This window comes from Dasypus novemcinctus, chromosome 10, assembly GCF_030445035.2.
Source record: "Dasypus novemcinctus isolate mDasNov1 chromosome 10, mDasNov1.1.hap2, whole genome shotgun sequence".
Taxonomy (NCBI): Eukaryota; Metazoa; Chordata; class Mammalia; order Cingulata; family Dasypodidae; genus Dasypus; species Dasypus novemcinctus.
In genome coordinates this window covers 42,464,944-42,483,112 of record NC_080682.1, presented here as the reverse complement: position 1 = coordinate 42,483,112, position 18,169 = coordinate 42,464,944, and the positions used below count along the sequence as shown (strand labels likewise).

At 39.1% G+C, this 18,169-nt stretch overlaps 1 protein-coding gene and 1 pseudogene across 1 annotated transcript; one reads left to right on the top strand and one right to left on the bottom strand.

The window, feature by feature from the left end:
* Positions 1 to 12,066: 12,066 nt before the first annotated feature.
* LOC101420060 (olfactory receptor 4C3) lies at positions 12,067 to 12,975 on the top strand. The gene has a single exon (XM_012524887.3). The coding sequence runs from the start codon at positions 12,067 to 12,069 to the stop codon at positions 12,973 to 12,975; it is 909 nt and encodes a 302-aa protein (XP_012380341.2).
* A 3,741-nt stretch (positions 12,976 to 16,716) lies between these two features.
* LOC101420490 (olfactory receptor 4C45-like) lies at positions 16,717 to 17,677 on the bottom strand (annotated as a pseudogene).
* Between the last annotated feature and the right edge of the window lie 492 nt (positions 17,678 to 18,169).

Sequence of the window (18,169 nt, the reverse complement as noted above, 5' to 3'; positions counted from 1 at the left end):
TGTTCTTGCTACTCATGAGCCCAATTAAATCTCCTCATGACATCAGGAGGTCAGTAGGTCTGTTACATAATCTAGATCTTAACTGACAAATTCCCAGATACGGTAAAAACAGCTACTTCCAAAATAGCAAAGCTGGACCAACAGAGAGCATGATGTAAAAGTGGTGCCAGGTGCCCTCTCCTGGGCAAACTGGCACCTTCCTGAAGAGATTCCTGGGTCTGGTTATCCAATAATGTTGTCTGTGAGGAAGAGACTGGTGGCCTCCCAGCCACGGCTCAGATCCTGGGCCATTGGGTCCTGACAGGAGACCCTATGACTAATATAAGGGCTACTCCCTCCACCCATCCTAATGAATTTGGAGATGAGTTGGAGAGTTCTGGCAACTTTTACTTTGACCTTTTGACTCTCAAAAACAAACAAGTCCTCAAGGCAAACTGAGGACCTTTTGCCAAGATTAGAGATCAGTGGGGAGGTGGGAGAGAGTTGCACTTCTTGGACCTTCAGGCACTGGTGCACAAGGAATCATGGTCCTCACAACCCCTGGCACCAGATGAGGCAGAAAAATACAATGTTCCTTCACTTTGGGGCTGAGGTCACTGCCACCATGAACCATACCCAGGCCCTGCTATGGATGAATCCTTTCTGGCCCCTACAAGCCTCCTTGCTACTGAAAGTGCTGTTGGTCTTGACATACTGGCTATAGAATGCAGCCTGACTCTCCTTCCTACCTGATCCCTGAAAAGAATTGCTGCAATTAGTGGGGCAGGTGGAAGACAATGAATTATCCAGCCTCTGACATCTAGGGCTATTGTTTGCCAAACATCAGCTGTGTGGGGGAGAAAAAGAAATAACTGCTCATTGACGAGTTTAAGATAGCCATCGTGCTCTGTGGGATGATTTCTCCATTTCATAGCCCTGTAACTCCTTGGGCCTGTGCAGAAGGCCTGCAATGCCTGGAGATTCATTGTTGATCATTGGCAGCTCAAGGTCACGATTCTACCCTTGGTGCCAACAGAACTTAATGCTGTGACTGGTGCAGAGGCTATTGCCTTGGCCCTCCTTGCTCCCCACCCCCCAATTTTATTAATAAGATAGGGTGAGTCCTTCCCTGATTATCAAACCTAAACTTTCATTATATTTTAACTCGCACTGTGTTCTACCTATGGAAACTTTCCTTCACCTTTTCCCCATTACCAGGCTATATAAAAATAAACTTGATTTAGAAGTGAGGAGACTTGCTCCAGGCCAAAATCATTTGTGTGATCTTTCAGGCCTGGCCAGAGGCAACTACAAAGGCTTTACCTGACAGGGCTCCCAGGGGAAAACATCCCTCCCCATATATGAGACATACAGCCAGTGCTTTGTAGTTTCTGAAGGGAGATGCAGTCAAGGACTCAGGGCCATTGTCTCCCTCACCCCCCACCAGCTGTCCAAGCTCTTACACATATCTGCATTCTTAGTCTAGGTGCTTCCATTCTGAGGCCTCCTTATTGGTGGCTCTTGGCAGAGGTCTTTCACAGAAGCTTATCCCAAGACAACCTTATCAGGGGTCCTTGAAGACATGTCTCTACTCTCAGTATTCAATATTTTTCCAGTCCTAGCCCTTCCCCTTTCCCTGTTCCCAGTCCCCAGTTTCATAAAATGGCAGGAGCCATTTGTTTGGGGTTCCCTGAGCAGTGAGAAGATACCCCTCTTCTAGGTTGATACAGTTGACCCTTTTCTGTGGGGAAAAATGGAACATTTGGCCTCTTGCTTGTACTACTGCAGTGATTAAAAGCTTGACTGTTACTTTCATTTTAGTTTGTTGTTTTAATTGATCACCTTGATGCCTGTCAGTTCAGCTCCATTCAGCTCAGCTCTTGACATATACCATACTTTTTCATTCATCCTCCTGTTCATGGATATTTGAGTTATTATTAGTTTTGTACGATTACAAATAATGCTCTATTAATGCTCTTGATGATGTGTCTTCCGTGCTCAAGTGTACACATTTTTCTTGGATTTATAGTAGAATTTTGGGTCATATGTTATATATATAGTCAACATTAGTAGACAATGTCAAGTAGTTTACCAATATGCACTTGGAAAACTAATATATATTTTCACCATCTGAGATACCATTCCTTCACATCCTTGACAATAAATCCTTGGTATTGAGAGTTCTTTTAATTTTAGCACTGTAGTATTTTACTGTAATTGAACAATGTATTTCCCACATGACTAAAAAGGTGAGCATCCCTTTTATATATTACCGGCCTTGGAGTTTTTTTTTACTGAAGTGTTTTTTCAAGTCTCATTTTGTTATCTGTCTTCATTTTATTGATTTGTAGAAATTATTTGTATAGTATATGTTAGTCCTCATTCTCTGAGAAGCAGGCATTAAGATGGAGTAGAGGTGCCAGTGATTTATTGGGGGAACAGTGGTAAGGGAAGATTCCTAGGAAATGACGGGAAAAGCCACCATGGATAATGCAGGCGTGATTCCTATGTAGAAGGGAGGGAGGGAGGAAGGTAGGAAGGAAGGAAGGAAAGAAGGAAGGAAGGAAGGAAGGAAGGAAGGAAGGAAGGAAGGAAGGAAGGAAGGAAGGAAGAAAGGAAGGAAGAAAGGAAGGAAGGAAGAAAGGAAGGAAGGCCAGCCAGACACTGCAATGTAGATACAAGAAATCATCTGCTACAACTGACAGGGAATCTTGGAATTAAAAATGAAGAGTAGAGACTGGAGGCTGGAGAAGGGAATTTTGAGTAAAACCAATAAAGTCTTTTTTAAAAAATATATTTTTTAGTCATTTTTAAAAGATATGTAGATCACACAAAATGTTACATTAAAAAATATAGGAGGTTCCCATATGTCCCACTCCCCACACCCCCTGTTTTCCCCACATCAACAACTTATGTCATTGTATGGTATTCATTGCAATTGATGAATACATTTTGGAGCACTGCTACACAGCATGGATTACAGTTTACACTCTCTCCCAGTCCATTCAGTGGGTTATGGCGGGATATATAATGTCCTTCATCTGTCCTGCAATATCATTCAGAACAACTCCAAGTCCTGAAAATGCCCCCATGTCATACCTCCTTTTCCCTCTTCCTGCCTTCAGTGACTCCTGTGGCCACTGTCTCCACATGAATGATATAATTTCTTCCATGGCTAGAGTTACAATAATTATGTAGTAGAATACCAGTAAGTCCACTCTAATCCTTATTTTATTCCTTCATCCTAGAGGAGACCTGAGAAAAAGTGTTTATAAAAGAAATATAGTAGGATTGATGGTTATTGCTCATGGCCTATTGAAGTTATTGACATGAATTAATAGTGGACTATATCTTCCCTATTTTTTGACTTTTCTATATTTTAGGGAAAAGTTTTGGAGAAGGCTTAGAATAGGGTTGGGGGATTTGTCAAACATTCATAGAGAACAGGCATGAGTACTGGAAAACTACATATATTAAAAATGATTAAATATGTGTATCTGTATGACTCAGCAATTTCATTGTATATACATCTGTAGAATTATATCCTAAAAGTGGAATTTCCAGGTCAATTTTATGTGTTTGTTTAGTGCTGATAAATATTGATAATTTTCTCTATGAGAAGGTGGCACCAATTTACATTACCACCTGAGCCTAGCAATTTCCTGATAACCACAAAAATAGTGTATGATACCAAACTTTTCAATTCTACATTTTACATGTAATTTAAACATAATCCTTATTTGAAGTTTGGGGAAAATTTCTCTGCAGCTTTTCATCAGTTTATCTAACTGCTTCATAAATCTCACATCTCTAGTTTACAAATCATCTTTGATTTGTTTTAGGAGGTTCAGATTTTCAACTGGAAGTGGGAAAGTTGAAGATTTGTATTTTTGGAGATTTCTATGGATCATAAGTTTAGAATGGTCTTCTTTATCAATGCAGCTCCTAACTTTTTCTTTAACACTGGAATTACTTTTAAAGGGGCATGATGGTTTGAAGCTGTATGGACACCATAAAACTATATTCTTAATATACTTACCAAATTAGAAAAGAAGTCAAGAATATCTCTAAAATCCATTCTCATTTTATTTTCTGCTAGAAGCTGGTCAAATTCTTGTCTGTGTCAGTAGGACCTTTTAATTCAGGTACTTCAGTAAGGCATGGCCCAGTGTGGGTCTTAATCTTCACACTGGAGTCCTTTATAAACAGGATGAGTACAGAGGAAAGGAGAGAGAAAAGTCACAGAAGAAAGAATCTGAATGCAAATAAACCAGGAAGAGGAGGGAGAGACCAGCACATGCTGCTTTGTGACAGAGGAGTCTAGGATCACTGGCAGCTGGTCTTTGGGGAGAGAGCATCACCTGACAATGTCTTGATTTGGACATTTTTCTCAGCCTTGAAACTGTAAGCTTGTAAGTTAAATTCCCATTGTTAAAAGCTGACCCATTTCATAGTATCTGTATTTTGGCAACCTAGCAAACTATAATAAGGGATAAGCTTTACAGTCACTCCTGTGCTCAAACCAGATAGATTCTACCATCTGGCCACAGAAATACTCATGGTCATTCAATCACCAGAACTGAATTTTCCCTGAGCCTATGAATCAAAAATAAATATTATTTTGCTAGATGGCTAGTCATTTTTTTATAAAGAAGGGGATATGTAAAAAGTAATTGCCTCATGGAAATGAAATACCTACCAGGATAATGGAAGGAAGGGACAGAGGGAAATCAGATGACCTGGCAGCCACTTGCTCCTGACTCATTGCCCCCCTGATTTAGGGGGCTGGCACTCTTGGTGCTGGCCCACAGCTCTGGGTCCTTCTGAGAGCCCTCATTCAAGTTTTTCCTCAATATTTTAGTCAGACATAGTTCAAGGAGAAATTTTTGGAGAGTAGTGGTGGTTAGGTGTGAAAAGTAGAAGATTTTAAATTTGACCAGCTTCTGGGAGAAAACAAAATGGCAATGGATTTTAGAGACGATCTTGGCTTCTTTAAATTTGATAGGCGAGATAACTAAACTTTAGAGAAGTGAAATCAGTGTACATCACTGCCTTCAAGGAACTCAAAGTCATATAGGGTGTAAAAAATGTTGGGAGTCTGGGGAGTGCTCACAAATAAGGCCCTTTAGTTTCCTCACCTTGAACATTTAGCTTTTGATACTTAAACTCTGGAAATTTGATCAACTCATCAATCTATTCAAACCTATTACTTCCTCTGAAACAGAATAATTTAATAAACATTTTAAAATAAAGATTTGTTTATTTATTTTCTCCCTTTGCCCCCCTCCCACCCTGCTGTTCTTGCTGTCTGTGTTATCTTCTCATTTTCTCTCCTCTAGGATTCAGTGATATTCAATCCTGGAGACCTCTGATGGAGAGGGAAGTTCTCCGTCAATTGTGATATCTCAGTTCCTGGTTTCTGCTGTGCTTCACCTTAACTCTCCCCTTGTCTCTCTTTTGATGTGCCATTAACCTCCTGTGTGACTCACTTGCGCAGGGCACTGACTCACCACGTGGGCACTCTTGTGGGCACTGGCTTGCCATATGGGCATGCTTTCTTTTCTTTTTTCACCAGGAGGCCCCAGGGATTGAACCCAGATCCTCCCATATGGTCGGTGGAAGCTCTAACACTTAGGCCATATTTGCTTCCCTTTAATAAAGATTTTTAAAGTCATATGATTTTTTCTTAAAATAATTTTTAAATTTAATTGCCTTTTAAAAAAAGATACATAGATCACAAAAAATGTTACATTAAAAAATATAAGAGATTCCCATATATCCCACACCCCAGCCCACCCCACTCCTCCCACATCAACAACCTCTTTCATGATTGTGGCACATTCATTCCATTTGGTGAATACATTTTGGAGCACTGCTGCACTGCATGGACTATAGTTTACATTGTAGTTCACACTCTCCCCCAGCACATTCAGTGAGTTATGAAAGGATATATAATGTCCAGCATCTGTCTCTGCAATATCATTTAGGATAACTTCAAGCCCTGAAAATGCCCTCACATCACACCTCTTCTTTCCTTTCCTTGCCCTCAGCAACTACACTTTCTCCACATCAACGCTACCCTTTTTTCCATTGCTAGTCACAATAGTTCTAGAGTAGAATATCAGTGAGTCCACTCTAATCCATATTTTATTCCTCCATCCTGTGGACCCTGAGATGGTGATGTCCATTCCATGTCTAGATTAAGAGGGAGATTAGATCCCACATGGTTGATGGATGAAATTCTCCTGCTTGCAGTTGTAGGCACTCTTGGTTCTCTGGTGTGGTGGTAGACCATCTTCACCTCCCTGTTAGCTGACCTGGGTAAGTTCAATGAACTGATGAGTACGAGTTGGAACTCTGCTGAGGCTCAGGGCCCAGCTGGCACATGGCCAGTCCAGAGATTCAAGTCTCCTGAGTATACACCAACTTCAGCACCAACTACAGGTTCAGTAAAAGTGACAAAAGTGGCATGTGTAGAAAGGCCACATCTGAGTCCAACTCCATCACACTCAGGAACACAAATTCCAAAGTAGGCCCCAATGACAAGGCACTGAACTCCAGAGCCATCTGCCATGACTGTAGAACCTGTGTGTCTCTGTAAGCCCTCAGGATCACCAGTACCTGGGGTTGTATCTACTTAGACTGTGTCTGGAACACTGCTGAGACATGCATAAATGCGACTCCTCTGATGATCTCCTGACTCTTTTTTGAAGACTCTTAGGCATATAAACTCATTTGTCTTTACCATTTCCCCCTTTTATTCAAGGTCTTTTTCTAGTTGCATCACCAGCTAGTGATTGGTAGTAATCCCTTGGCACCAGGGAGACTCATCCGTGGGTGTCATGTCCCACACTGGGGGAAGGTAATGCATTTACATGCTTAGTTTGGTTTAGAGAGTGGCCACATTTGAGCAACATGGAGGCTGTAAGGAGGTAACTCTTAAGTACCCTTCAGCTCTAGGCCTAAATGAAATTTCAGGCATACAGGCTCATAAGCATAGTCATCAGTATCAAGGGCTCATCATTGGACCATCCTTTTTCACTGGTCTTTGCCCTTGCACTTGGGGGATTGTTGATGTTTCATTGGGGAATCCCATCAACAGATGAATGGATAAACAAAATGTGGTTCCTACATGCAATGGAATACTATTCAGCTGTAAGAATGAATACAGTACTAACACATGGGATAACATGGATGACTCTTGAGGACCTTATGTTGAGTGAAGCAGGCCAGGCATTGAAAGACAAATACTACATGACCTCGCTGATATGAAATAAGCAAACCAAGCTGTGTCAGAGAGCTAGAGACTGGATGATAGGCTTACAAGAAATTGGGGGGGGGGGGTGCGGAGAGGAAGGTTGTGAGCTGAAGCCTACATGGGTGAAATCTATGAAAAAGTAGAGGTAAGTGGTTGTAAAGGGAAGGGATAAGACGGGGGCATAGGGACACTATTGGGTGGGGCTTTGCAGGATTGAGGGGGTTAGGGTTGGGGGATGGGTCAGATGGGCCAAGGAATTGGAGGGAGGGTGGAGGAACAGATGAACATAGGAGATTATTGGGTATGTGGTTGAAACTATAATGTCGACAAAACTCTTCAGAAAATATAATAAGGGAGGGTTAATTGTTTAAGGTGCTTCATGGGATCATTTGGCACATGGGAAGGCTTCTTGGGAGTGTGTGAGTGCTCATCTTGTCATAGTGTTATATCATGGGTGGGAAGGTGTACCCCATCCTGGGGAGGCCTCATTTTCTCAAACATAGGTCATATGATCTTGGCATTGTGAATGGAACTGGGTATTACAATTTAATAATACTAAAAGCTACCTATTGTTATCTTGATAATGTGCCAGTCACTGCATTTGCATTCTCCTCTGCAGATTTCCACAAGAGACCTGCAAAGTAGGTTTAGTGAAATCATTCTGTGGCAACCTGCAAGTGGAACAGGACAATTTTTAATCGTGCAACCAGAACCCTGGAACTCTTATTCCCTGAGTAGCACAGGTTTTCCTCATCTGTTTCATTCATTTTAATCATCTGAGTAGTTTGAACTTCACTTATCATTTGAATCAGTTTTTTTCTGTATTATTATCATCATTTTATAGAAGAGATGGTTGAAGCCCAGAGAGGTTAAGTAGCTTACTCAAGTAAACTCTCACTCTTGCTCCACTCCAAGCCATTCTTCTCATAAGAGCTAGTGTGCTCCCTTAAAACATATATTTGAGTGATGGCATGCTTTTCCTTGATGGTTTCCAACTGTACTTAAAATAAAATCCAACTTACTGTGTTCTCCAAGGCCCAGCACAATCTGGTTCCTGTTCTTGATGATCCCTTAACATCACCGTATGTTACTGTCCCACTTTCCCACAGTGCTCCAACCATCATGACCTGGTTTCAGTTCCTACAAGACACTCTTTTCTGCTTTGGGCATTGGCACATGCAGTTCCCACCCCTTTCCATTCTCCATAAGACTCAATCTTTCTCATTCTTTAGGTCTCAGCTCACATGTCACCTTCTCAAAGGTTTCCTTGACTCCCTACCTAAAGAAGGTCTACCCTACAATCTGCTCTATGGTCATCCTTCTCAGCTGGTTGTTTGCTTCTCTAATATCATTTCATATCATATATTTGATGTTGTAATTATTCTATTTATTTATTTTTCCCTCTGCTTAGTTCTGGAAATGGCTATTGCCCCTTTTAGAGAATAAATTCCATACTACCAGGGAATATATCTGACTTATAGACTATCGTGTTCTATGCATTTAGAAAAATGTTGGCTTTTATTAAATATGGCTTGAATAAATACTTACTGAATGATTAAATGGGGGAAATGTCACTGCAATTCTGTTTCTTCTGAATCTAGTTACCTTGGTCTTCGAGCAGTCCACACAGATGAGGTATGGTGAATGGATAGTGATAATTCTCTCTCAGCTTGTAGAGGCCATGAAGGAGATAATACATGTGAATGGGTCCCCTGCCTGGTACATAGAATGTGGTCCAAAAAAGCTGTTGATTTTTCTTGTTGTTAAATTAGTAAATTCCCTATAGGCCCTGACCCTCCAATATCAATTCCTAAAATTCATTAACTAACTCCCTTTTCTTCCTGATAATTTGTAGACTCTCTCTAGATGCTAGAAGGACACTGGACACTTCTGGGATGCAGACTAGAAATTGTTTCCTTGTGAGATCAAAACTGTATTCAAAGGGACTAATTAGATGATGGCAGCAATCTTGTCCTCACCTGTGAACAAGGCAGAAGCTAGTGCTTCAGCAAGTGGTCCTGTGAGGGGAGAATTAGTTTCCTCAGAGAGGCAGAAAACATACAGCACTGATAATCCCCATGCTATCACTCCCACCTTACTAATAACATTTTTCAGGGGAAGGAGAAAGGTTTTCTCTGCGACTGAGTGAATGAGTTTTCTGCTAAGAATTTAGTGAATGCAGAGCCAATAAGCCACAGCCCCTTCCATGAGGCTTCTCTTCCTATTGTTAGCAGTAGTTGCTTTTCTTTGGTGGGCTAACACCAGAGGAAGTAGATAGTGAAAGGTGCTGGTTATACCCAAAAGGCTGGAGCAATGGAGGTTCTAGCTGTGTCTCTGCCATGAATCACCAGGTGACTGGACCAGATGCAGCTAATCTTTTGGAGTCTCAAATTCACCATCTTTAAAATGGGAGCAGTTGGAAAAGATAATTTAAAATTTGATAGGATTCTTCAGCAAAGAAAAGGGAAATGGATCATACAAAAATTTCTCAGTTGCTTGTAAATGAACTGAAATATCTTTCAGCTCATGAATTTCTGTTATCAGTAGCAACTTGCCCAATACATGTTTTTCTTCAATGTAAGAAACAATTAGAATCTCATTCAGTAGTTTAATCATGTGAAACAGTCAAATCTGGGATGGAGGCTTGGAGTTGGTTTAGATGATCCTTTAGGAAGCCTTCCAGTTCCACCATTCTGTAACATTAGGATAGAAAAAACAGAAACAATGTCCTGGTGATCTGTCTGTGTCCTCATATCCTGTCAATGTAAGTTTTCAATATTCAATTTGTTTTTAGTTGAATAAGATTAAAGTACAACTCAAATAAAATGCCATGCAATAGGTTTCCTAAGTTTCTCATATATTTCCACAAAATCATTTTTTTCTTATGGGTAACTCAAACATGAGACTTCCTTTCTTTGCCAATTTTTTACAATCAATTTAATTTTTATTCCCACAAATTTGAATCACAGAGATAAATCAATTTAGCATTTTTATTTTGGAGCATAAAATTCATTGGCTACATTGTAAAACCTTCATGCAGGATTATATTTTCTCCAGCCATTTGTGGTCTGCAAAAGGATAAGTATTACAATATTTTTCTTATTTATAATAAAATTGTATCAATACATACTTCTGAACTCACAAGTAGCTCCTTAAGCCACATGAAGAATTTCTTGCTGTGGTGTTGATGATGATGATGATTAGAGATGGCAATTATTGAATGTTTATCACTGTAAAGCTCTGACCAAACACTTGACATGCAAATTTCATTTACTTCTCTTTGCAACCTCAGAGTGCAGCAGTGCTCTTATATTCATGTTAGAGATAAGGAAATTGAAGATTTGAGAGGTTGTCGATAGTTACACTGTGAATTAGTGGCAGAGAAAAGACTTGGCTCTCTGTAAGTGTAGTGTTGTGTTGTGTAGTGTGTGTCGGTGAAGTGGGGTATAGTGTGATGTAGTGGGGTATAGTAGGGTGTAGTGGGGAAACATACAGGCTCTGAAGCCAGACTGTCTGGATTCAAGCCCCAGCTCTGAAACTTAATAGCTGGGTGATAGGTAAGTGTATGTCTCTTTCTTTTATCATGCAAAATGGGGAAAAACCAGTAATCTACCTCATGGGGATGATGTGAGGATTAAACAAGCTGGTCTACTTAAAGGAGTTAGGACAGCTCTCAGCAAAGATTAAGTGCTACATAGAGGGGTATTTTCGGCGGTTGGAGTTGTCCTGGGTGGTACTGCAGGGACAGTTACCAGACATTGTATGTCCTCCCATGGCTCACTGGGTGGACTGTGGGAGAGTGTGGGCTATGATGTGGACCATTGACCATGAGGTGCAGCGGTGCTCAGAGATGTATTCACCAAATGCAATAAATGTCTCATGATGATGGAAGAGGTTGTTGTTATGGGGGGAGGAGTGGGGTGAGTGGGGTGAGGGATATATGGGGACCTCATATTTTTTTAATGTAATATTAAAAAAATAAAGACAAAAAATTTAAAAAAAGTGCTGCATAGGCATTTACTCTTATTACTGCAGTGTGTGCTTTTGACCATTATGTTATATTCTGAAAAATTGTCATTGCAGAAGCTCTATTTGCCTTCTTGCAGAAAAGCTTGGAGAGAAGACAAGGAGGGAGCTTCCTGATCAACACTGGAGTCTTCTCTCCTGCACTTTTTACATCTGGGTGTCTTTTTTTCTCTTGACATTTAATGGTTCTCCTTTAATTCTTATCACACAGATCTTCAGCAATTTGGAAGATTTAGCTACTTTAAGAAGACCTATGTTTCTAAGAAAAGAGTGACTTTAGGAGTAGGTGACAGGTTTTAGTTTAACCAAAACCAAGAAGATAGGCACAGATGTTTCCTTATTATCTCCTGGAGAATAAAGGGGGAGTAGGACTATTTTGCCAGGTAATATTTTGCCAGATTAGATTAAGAAAGGGGATCTGTTTTCTACCCAACCCCAGAAGTCTCTCTTATGTACAAAATAGGCAGATAGTCATTTAATAGAATCTTTCACTGATGCTATGAACCATTTATTTTCTTTGAATCTTCTCTGTAGACTACAGAGGGACTAGCAGCCTTTCAATAGAAGTGTTTCAGCAAGCCCCAGGAAAAAAGAGAAACGTGGTTAACAGAATAAACTGATGTAAAAATTTTGGAACACAAGATTGAGAAGGACAAGGGTCCAGAAAGGAAAGTAGGTGTTGCCAAACAAAACCGGGCAACGTGCCCCACCCCCAACACACAAACTAGTTCTGTTATTATTATATTTCTTTCTTGGTTTATAGATAAAACTGTATCTTCACATTCCCAGTGTCCTTGAAATCTATGGAACTACCACACAATATCTCAGAATTTTTCATTCTGGGACTCTCACAGAATCCAGAGGTACAGAGGTTTCTCTTTGTGGTCTTTTTGGTCATCTATGTGCTCACAGTTTGTGGCAACATGCTCATTGTGGTCACTATCACTTCCAGCCCCACCCTGGACTCCCCCATGTATTTCTTTTTGGCCAACCTGTCCTTTATTGACACGTGCTATTCTTCCTGTATGGCTCCTAAACTTATTGTTGACTCCTTGTATGAGGGGAGAACCATCTCTTATGAAGGATGCATGACTCAGCTCTTTGGAGCCCATTTTTTGGGAGGCGTTGAAATCATCCTGCTCACGGTGATGGCCTATGACCGCTACGTGGCCATCTGCAGGCCCCTGCACTACACGACCATCATGACCAGGCATCTCTGTGCCCTGCTGGTGGGGGTGGCTTGGCTGGGGGGCTTCTTGCATTCATTGACTCAGCTCCTCCTTGTCCTTCAGTTGCCCTTCTGTGGGCCCAACATGATCAATCACTTTGTCTGTGACTTGTACCCTCTGCTGGAGCTCGCCTGCACCAACACATACGTCATTGGCCTTCTGGTGGTGGCCAACAGTGGTGTGATCTGTCTGTTGAACTTCTTCATGTTGGCTGCCTCCTACATTGTCATCCTGCGCACCTTGAGGTCCCACAGCGCAGAGGGCAGACGCAAAGCCCTCTCCACCTGTGGGGCCCACTTCACTGTTGTTGCCTTGTTCTTTATACCCTGTATATTTATTTACATGCGGCCATCATCTACTTTATCTATAGACAAAAACATGACAGTGTTTTATGGTATTCTAACACCCATGTTGAATCCATTCATTTATACTCTGAGAAATGAAGAGGTGAAAATTGCCATGAGAAACTTCTTCACACAATAAGAAATTTTGGGAAGATAACGAATGATAAAAGTAGAAAATAAATGACATATGTCTACATAGAACAATCCAATGCTTGTTTTTATTACCATAAATCATTTTTCTCCATACATTCATCTCCTTAGACTTTTATTTCATCTTTTCACATGAATTGCATAGTTCGATTATCAAACAACTCTAAACATAGCTATGACATGAGTGATTACTGCTCTTATCTTACAAATGAGGAAGGTGGGCCTCCTGATGTGGTTAATTGATTAAGATTATCTAGCTTCGAAATGCCTAAACAAAACTCAGAATCAGTTATTTTTTGAGCTCTTGCCCTCATCTTTAAAAAGAAATCCATGTTAATATCATTTGCATTTGTATGATAGTTAATTCAATTGTAGAAATGTAAAATAAAAGTCAATGTAAGGCAAATAGCTTCATTCTTAGCCGTATATATGGTAGCCCTGAGTGCCTCCAGGCCTCTATTTCTTCTCATCTTCTTGTATGGCATCAGTGTAGCTGCTACACTGTCGCAGAGAGGCTAAGTGTTCTGGCTTACAGACAAGGCAACCTGAGTTGGAATTTTATTTCCAAATATTTTGTTCCCCAAAATACTAAGATGACATAAATTTAAGCAAGTGTTCAAACCTCTGGAACCCTCCAATGCCTGTGTTTAAAGGAAGGATAAAGATAATACATATTTCAAAGTGTCATAAGAATTACATTAGATATCTATGTAAATTTTTTCTCTAGTTTCTGACACATAGTAAACACCTAGCATATTTTAACTTATTTTATTATATCTTTCCTATCATTCCAAAAAAGAGCTTCTATGACTTCTTTTGCTTTTCTGTCTCTGCTGGATTTGAAATATGTGCTGCCCTTAGAGTAGACCAGTTTATTTTTTTGGCCACTGATGTAAAGTGGTATTTCTTTTCATTTTTCCTAGTTCTTTCTGCTTCAGTTTCCAAAGGATTCTAGTGCTCTGGATTCTGACATATATGTCCATGTTCTTTCTATCCTTTTCATTGTTTTACAAACTCTGACCATATACTTTCCCTGGCTTTTCCTTTCAACAGTATAAGCTTGCATAATTTATAATAATATTATCTTTTGAATAGGAAAAGGATGGGAGACATAGAAAGTGGTTATAACAAGGAAAAACATGTACACCTGATAGGATTTTGGGCTCAGTCTTACAAGAAAATGTGAAGCCATCTGAGGGTTTTAAAATAAAATTAGATTCCTAAAATACTAAGTGCAAAAATTCCTTTTTAAAAATCATTGGGAGATGATATTTGTGAATATATTCATAGCCTAAGCTTTCTGAAATGAGACATAAAGAACAAAATGGATTGACAAATATGACTATTTACTAAATAAAGCACTTTTAAATGACAAGAAGGAAGCATGAACAAACTCAAAGGAACAGTTGCTGCATAGGAGAAGATATTTACAAATATATATAAATCAAATAATCAGAATATACAAAACACTCTTGAAAATAAGAAGAAAGTTAAATAACCAGTAGGTGAATAGACAGATATTTGAACAAGAAACTTACAGTTATATGAGTATTTAAAAAATGCCCGACCACAGTAGTAATCGGGAAAATGCCAATTATAGTAACAATGAGGTGCTATTTTTACACAGTAGCTTGGCAAAGACAAAAACTATTGACAATATCAAGTGTTGCCAAAGATGAGAAATAGTAGGTATGGTTAAAACACTGCTGGAAGCAGCATAGCTATCCTGGAAAGCTACTTGGTCGCATTTATTAACCATAAGAAAAAAACCCATTTCATTTGCTTTAAGGTATCCACTTAGAGAAATCTTCATGCATGTGTACATGGAGTCATGTACAAAGATATTCACTGTACAATTGTTTATGATAAAAATAGGAAGCAATCAGATATATACCGTTGGGCAATGCTGAAATGTATAGTGGCTGACATGATGGATTATGGTATAGCAGTTAAATGACCTGGAGAACTTTATAAATAGAGATGTAGCTTGAAATCAACTGTTGAGTATACAATTAAGCTGCACAATATGCACCTAGTATGACAAAATTAGTAGTAAAATAAACCACAAGAAAAAAAGTGTGTGAGTATGTTTTTCTGTACGGGAAGTCAAGTGATGTTATTTTAATAAAGGATTGGAAGAATACTACTAAATTTGCAATAGGGGTTCCTGGCAGGATACTAAAAGAGGGGAAGAGTCTTTTATTTTTATTTTTGTATTCTAATATATTTATAAGTGATGTTGTATAATTAAAAAGGAAAGATGAACAGAGTAAGAGACAGGAAGCTTATGTGCTAAACCTAAGAATAGTTGCTTATTGGTAGTAAGAACATGGTGCTTGCTTTTTTTCTGCTTTGTATTAAGTATTTTTAAATTTAAAGTGAAACAGTTTTGAAGTCTTCTTTAGAGTTACTCTAAACAAATATTCTAACAATACTCCCTCCTGGCCCCCGAAATTCCCTACACCTTTATGCATTTTGGTTGTAGAGGAAGAAGTGGAAATTATAAGAGAGAGATAATTGATAGCATAAAGAGTTCCTGAAGGCAACGTGATGAGGGGGAGCGGGGGGACAACCGTAGGAAACAATGGAAAACTGCCCTGGAAGAGGAGAGTAAATCAAATGAAGTGTTCTGCCGATGTCTCAGAAGGGTGTACAGAGTTTGAGCAGCTTCCATTATTTTTCAGCTGAGTCCTTTTTCCAACTTAAATCATTTACTTCTCACCATTTAAGGAAGTAAGGAATGTTATTTCTATTTTAGATGAAGAAACAGGTAGAGAGAGAGATACATAAAGCAACTTGCTTACAAGGCTAATTAATGCCAGAGACAAGTTGACATATCAGGTCCATTTGATTCAAAGCTCTTAATTTCTGGCTCAAAGCATCTGACTGTTTCTAAATCTCTTAGTATTTCATTATATTTCTGGTAGGGACGCTTTTATGTGATTCAGATTTGTTGAGTATTGTCTAGTTCCATGACACAAACTAATTCTTACATCACTGGTAATTTCCTATAACAATTTCAACGTACAGATATTTTCTGCCTTAACTCTACAGATCTAACAATTGTATTTCTTTTGCTCTAGCCAATTCTGCTTCCAATACTTTTTGTAGACAATTGTATACTACAGGGAATGTGAGATAAAATTTATAAAAAGTACCTTTGCATGCAAATGCTCTCTTCTTGGGATTCCAATATGTAAAAAGATTTTATTGCTATGGTGGGAGAACACTTAAAACTTCGGAAAATTAGGCAGGTAAAAGGAAAAAAGTATATTTTGATGAAAGTACTTGAATTTCTTTCCCTATTATTCTAAACCTATTTCATATAAAACTATTTCTCTTTTAAAATTAAATTCCACTTCACCTATAGTTTTGGATATGAAAACTGTTCAAAACATTTCTATTGATCTGTTTTATATCACTTCAGGCTGCATTATAGCATTTGTGGACCCTAAGTAATTTTTCTTTATGGGTCTGATTCCTTCATAGAATACATTAAAAATTTTATTTTATTTTAAAATAAATTAAAACATTTCATGGACCCTTGAAAATATTATGGGCTATAGGCACTATGCCTATTGTGTGTAATGGATGTCAGCCCTGTCCACCACATGTGAGTTCCTAAAAAAATTGATCCAGATAGGGTCAAGACGGTCCCATGTTTAATCAGGGAATACATTTCTATAAAATACTACTAAAATTGTTTACCTAACTACTTCAACCACAAGATTTATTGATCACCAGTTTTCATTATTTGATCCCAGAGTTTCTTCATGACATTTTTCATTTCTGCATTTCTGAGGGTGTAGATTAAAGGATTCAACATAAGAGTTATTAGGGTACAAACCACAGTCACAACTTTGTCAGTGGGGAAGGAAGTCATGGGTCTGAGATACAGGAGTGAACAGGGTGCAAAGAATAAGATGACAACAGTGATGTGAGAGGCACAGGTAGAGAGGGCTTTGCGACGCCCTTCTGAGCTATGAGCCCTCAGGGAGTGCAAGATGATGACATAGGACACCATTAGTATACAAAAAAATGAGCAAACAAAGCGGCCCACTATTGGCAACAATCAGGGGCCCCAAAATGTGTGTGTCCATGCAGGCCAGCTCCAGGAGAGGTATCAAATCACACATAAAATGGTAAATGACTTTGGGGCCACAGAAAGATAATTGAATCGAACAAAATCTGGATTTCTCTATGAAGAAACCCCAAACTTCCAACTATTCCCACCAGAAAACTACATACAAGCCGGCTCATGATAGTCATGTAGTGCAAAGGCTTACAGATGGCCACATAGCAGTCATAGGCCATCACAATTAACAAGATGACCTCAGTTCCAGCAAAGAAATGCTCAACAAAGAGCTGGATCATGCAACCACTGTAGGAGATGGTGTTTTTCTAAGAGATCAGGTCAAAGATCATTCTAGGTGCTATGTAAAAGAATATAAACCATCTATAATAGACAAATAGGACTGAAAGAAGTACATGGGAGAACCCAGAGCTGGGGTAATGAAGATAGTGACTGAGATGAGCAGGTTACCTGCCTCTGTGATCAAATAGGTGATTAAAAACAGAGCAAATATGAGTTTCTGCAGTTCTGGCTTCTGGGTCAAGCCTAGCACGATGAATTGTGTCACATTGTTTATTCTTTCTCTTGATTCAGCTTGGATTGTAGGCAAGTGGTCCATCTGATAAGATCACAATATTCCTGAATGATGATATTTTTAATTCAATATCAAAATATCCCATCATCTCTTTTGTCCTGGTCTCTGGGATTGATCGAGCTACACTTTCTCCTTACCTCTGACATTTTGCATGTAGTCTTAAGAATGAGATGAGGTTAAATTTCTCATAATTCTTATTAATTGGCAGTGCTAAGACCTTACAAAAGTAAGGCAATCTGTTGATTTATGGTTGGCTTCCAAACTCTCTCTAAAAGTCTCCAGATTTTAGTCATTGCTTTCTTTCACTTTTTGGTGCAAATTTCATCAATACTAATTATTTTAGTTATACTTTCTATTGGTATGAATATTTATAGGTATATGAACAAGATGTTCTTTTAAAAGTCAACTGTGTATCAGATATTAAAGTGCCAAATCTTACTTTACGTCAGCAGTGCTCTATGATCTAATATTCGGATGGATCTATTTTTCTTCAAAAGGCCAAGAAACTAAATAACA

Excerpts from the sequence above, each read along its gene's own strand:
- LOC101420060 (XM_012524887.3), top strand. The coding sequence starts at position 12,067 with ATGGAACTACCACACAATATCTCAGAATTTTTCATTCTGGGACTCTCA.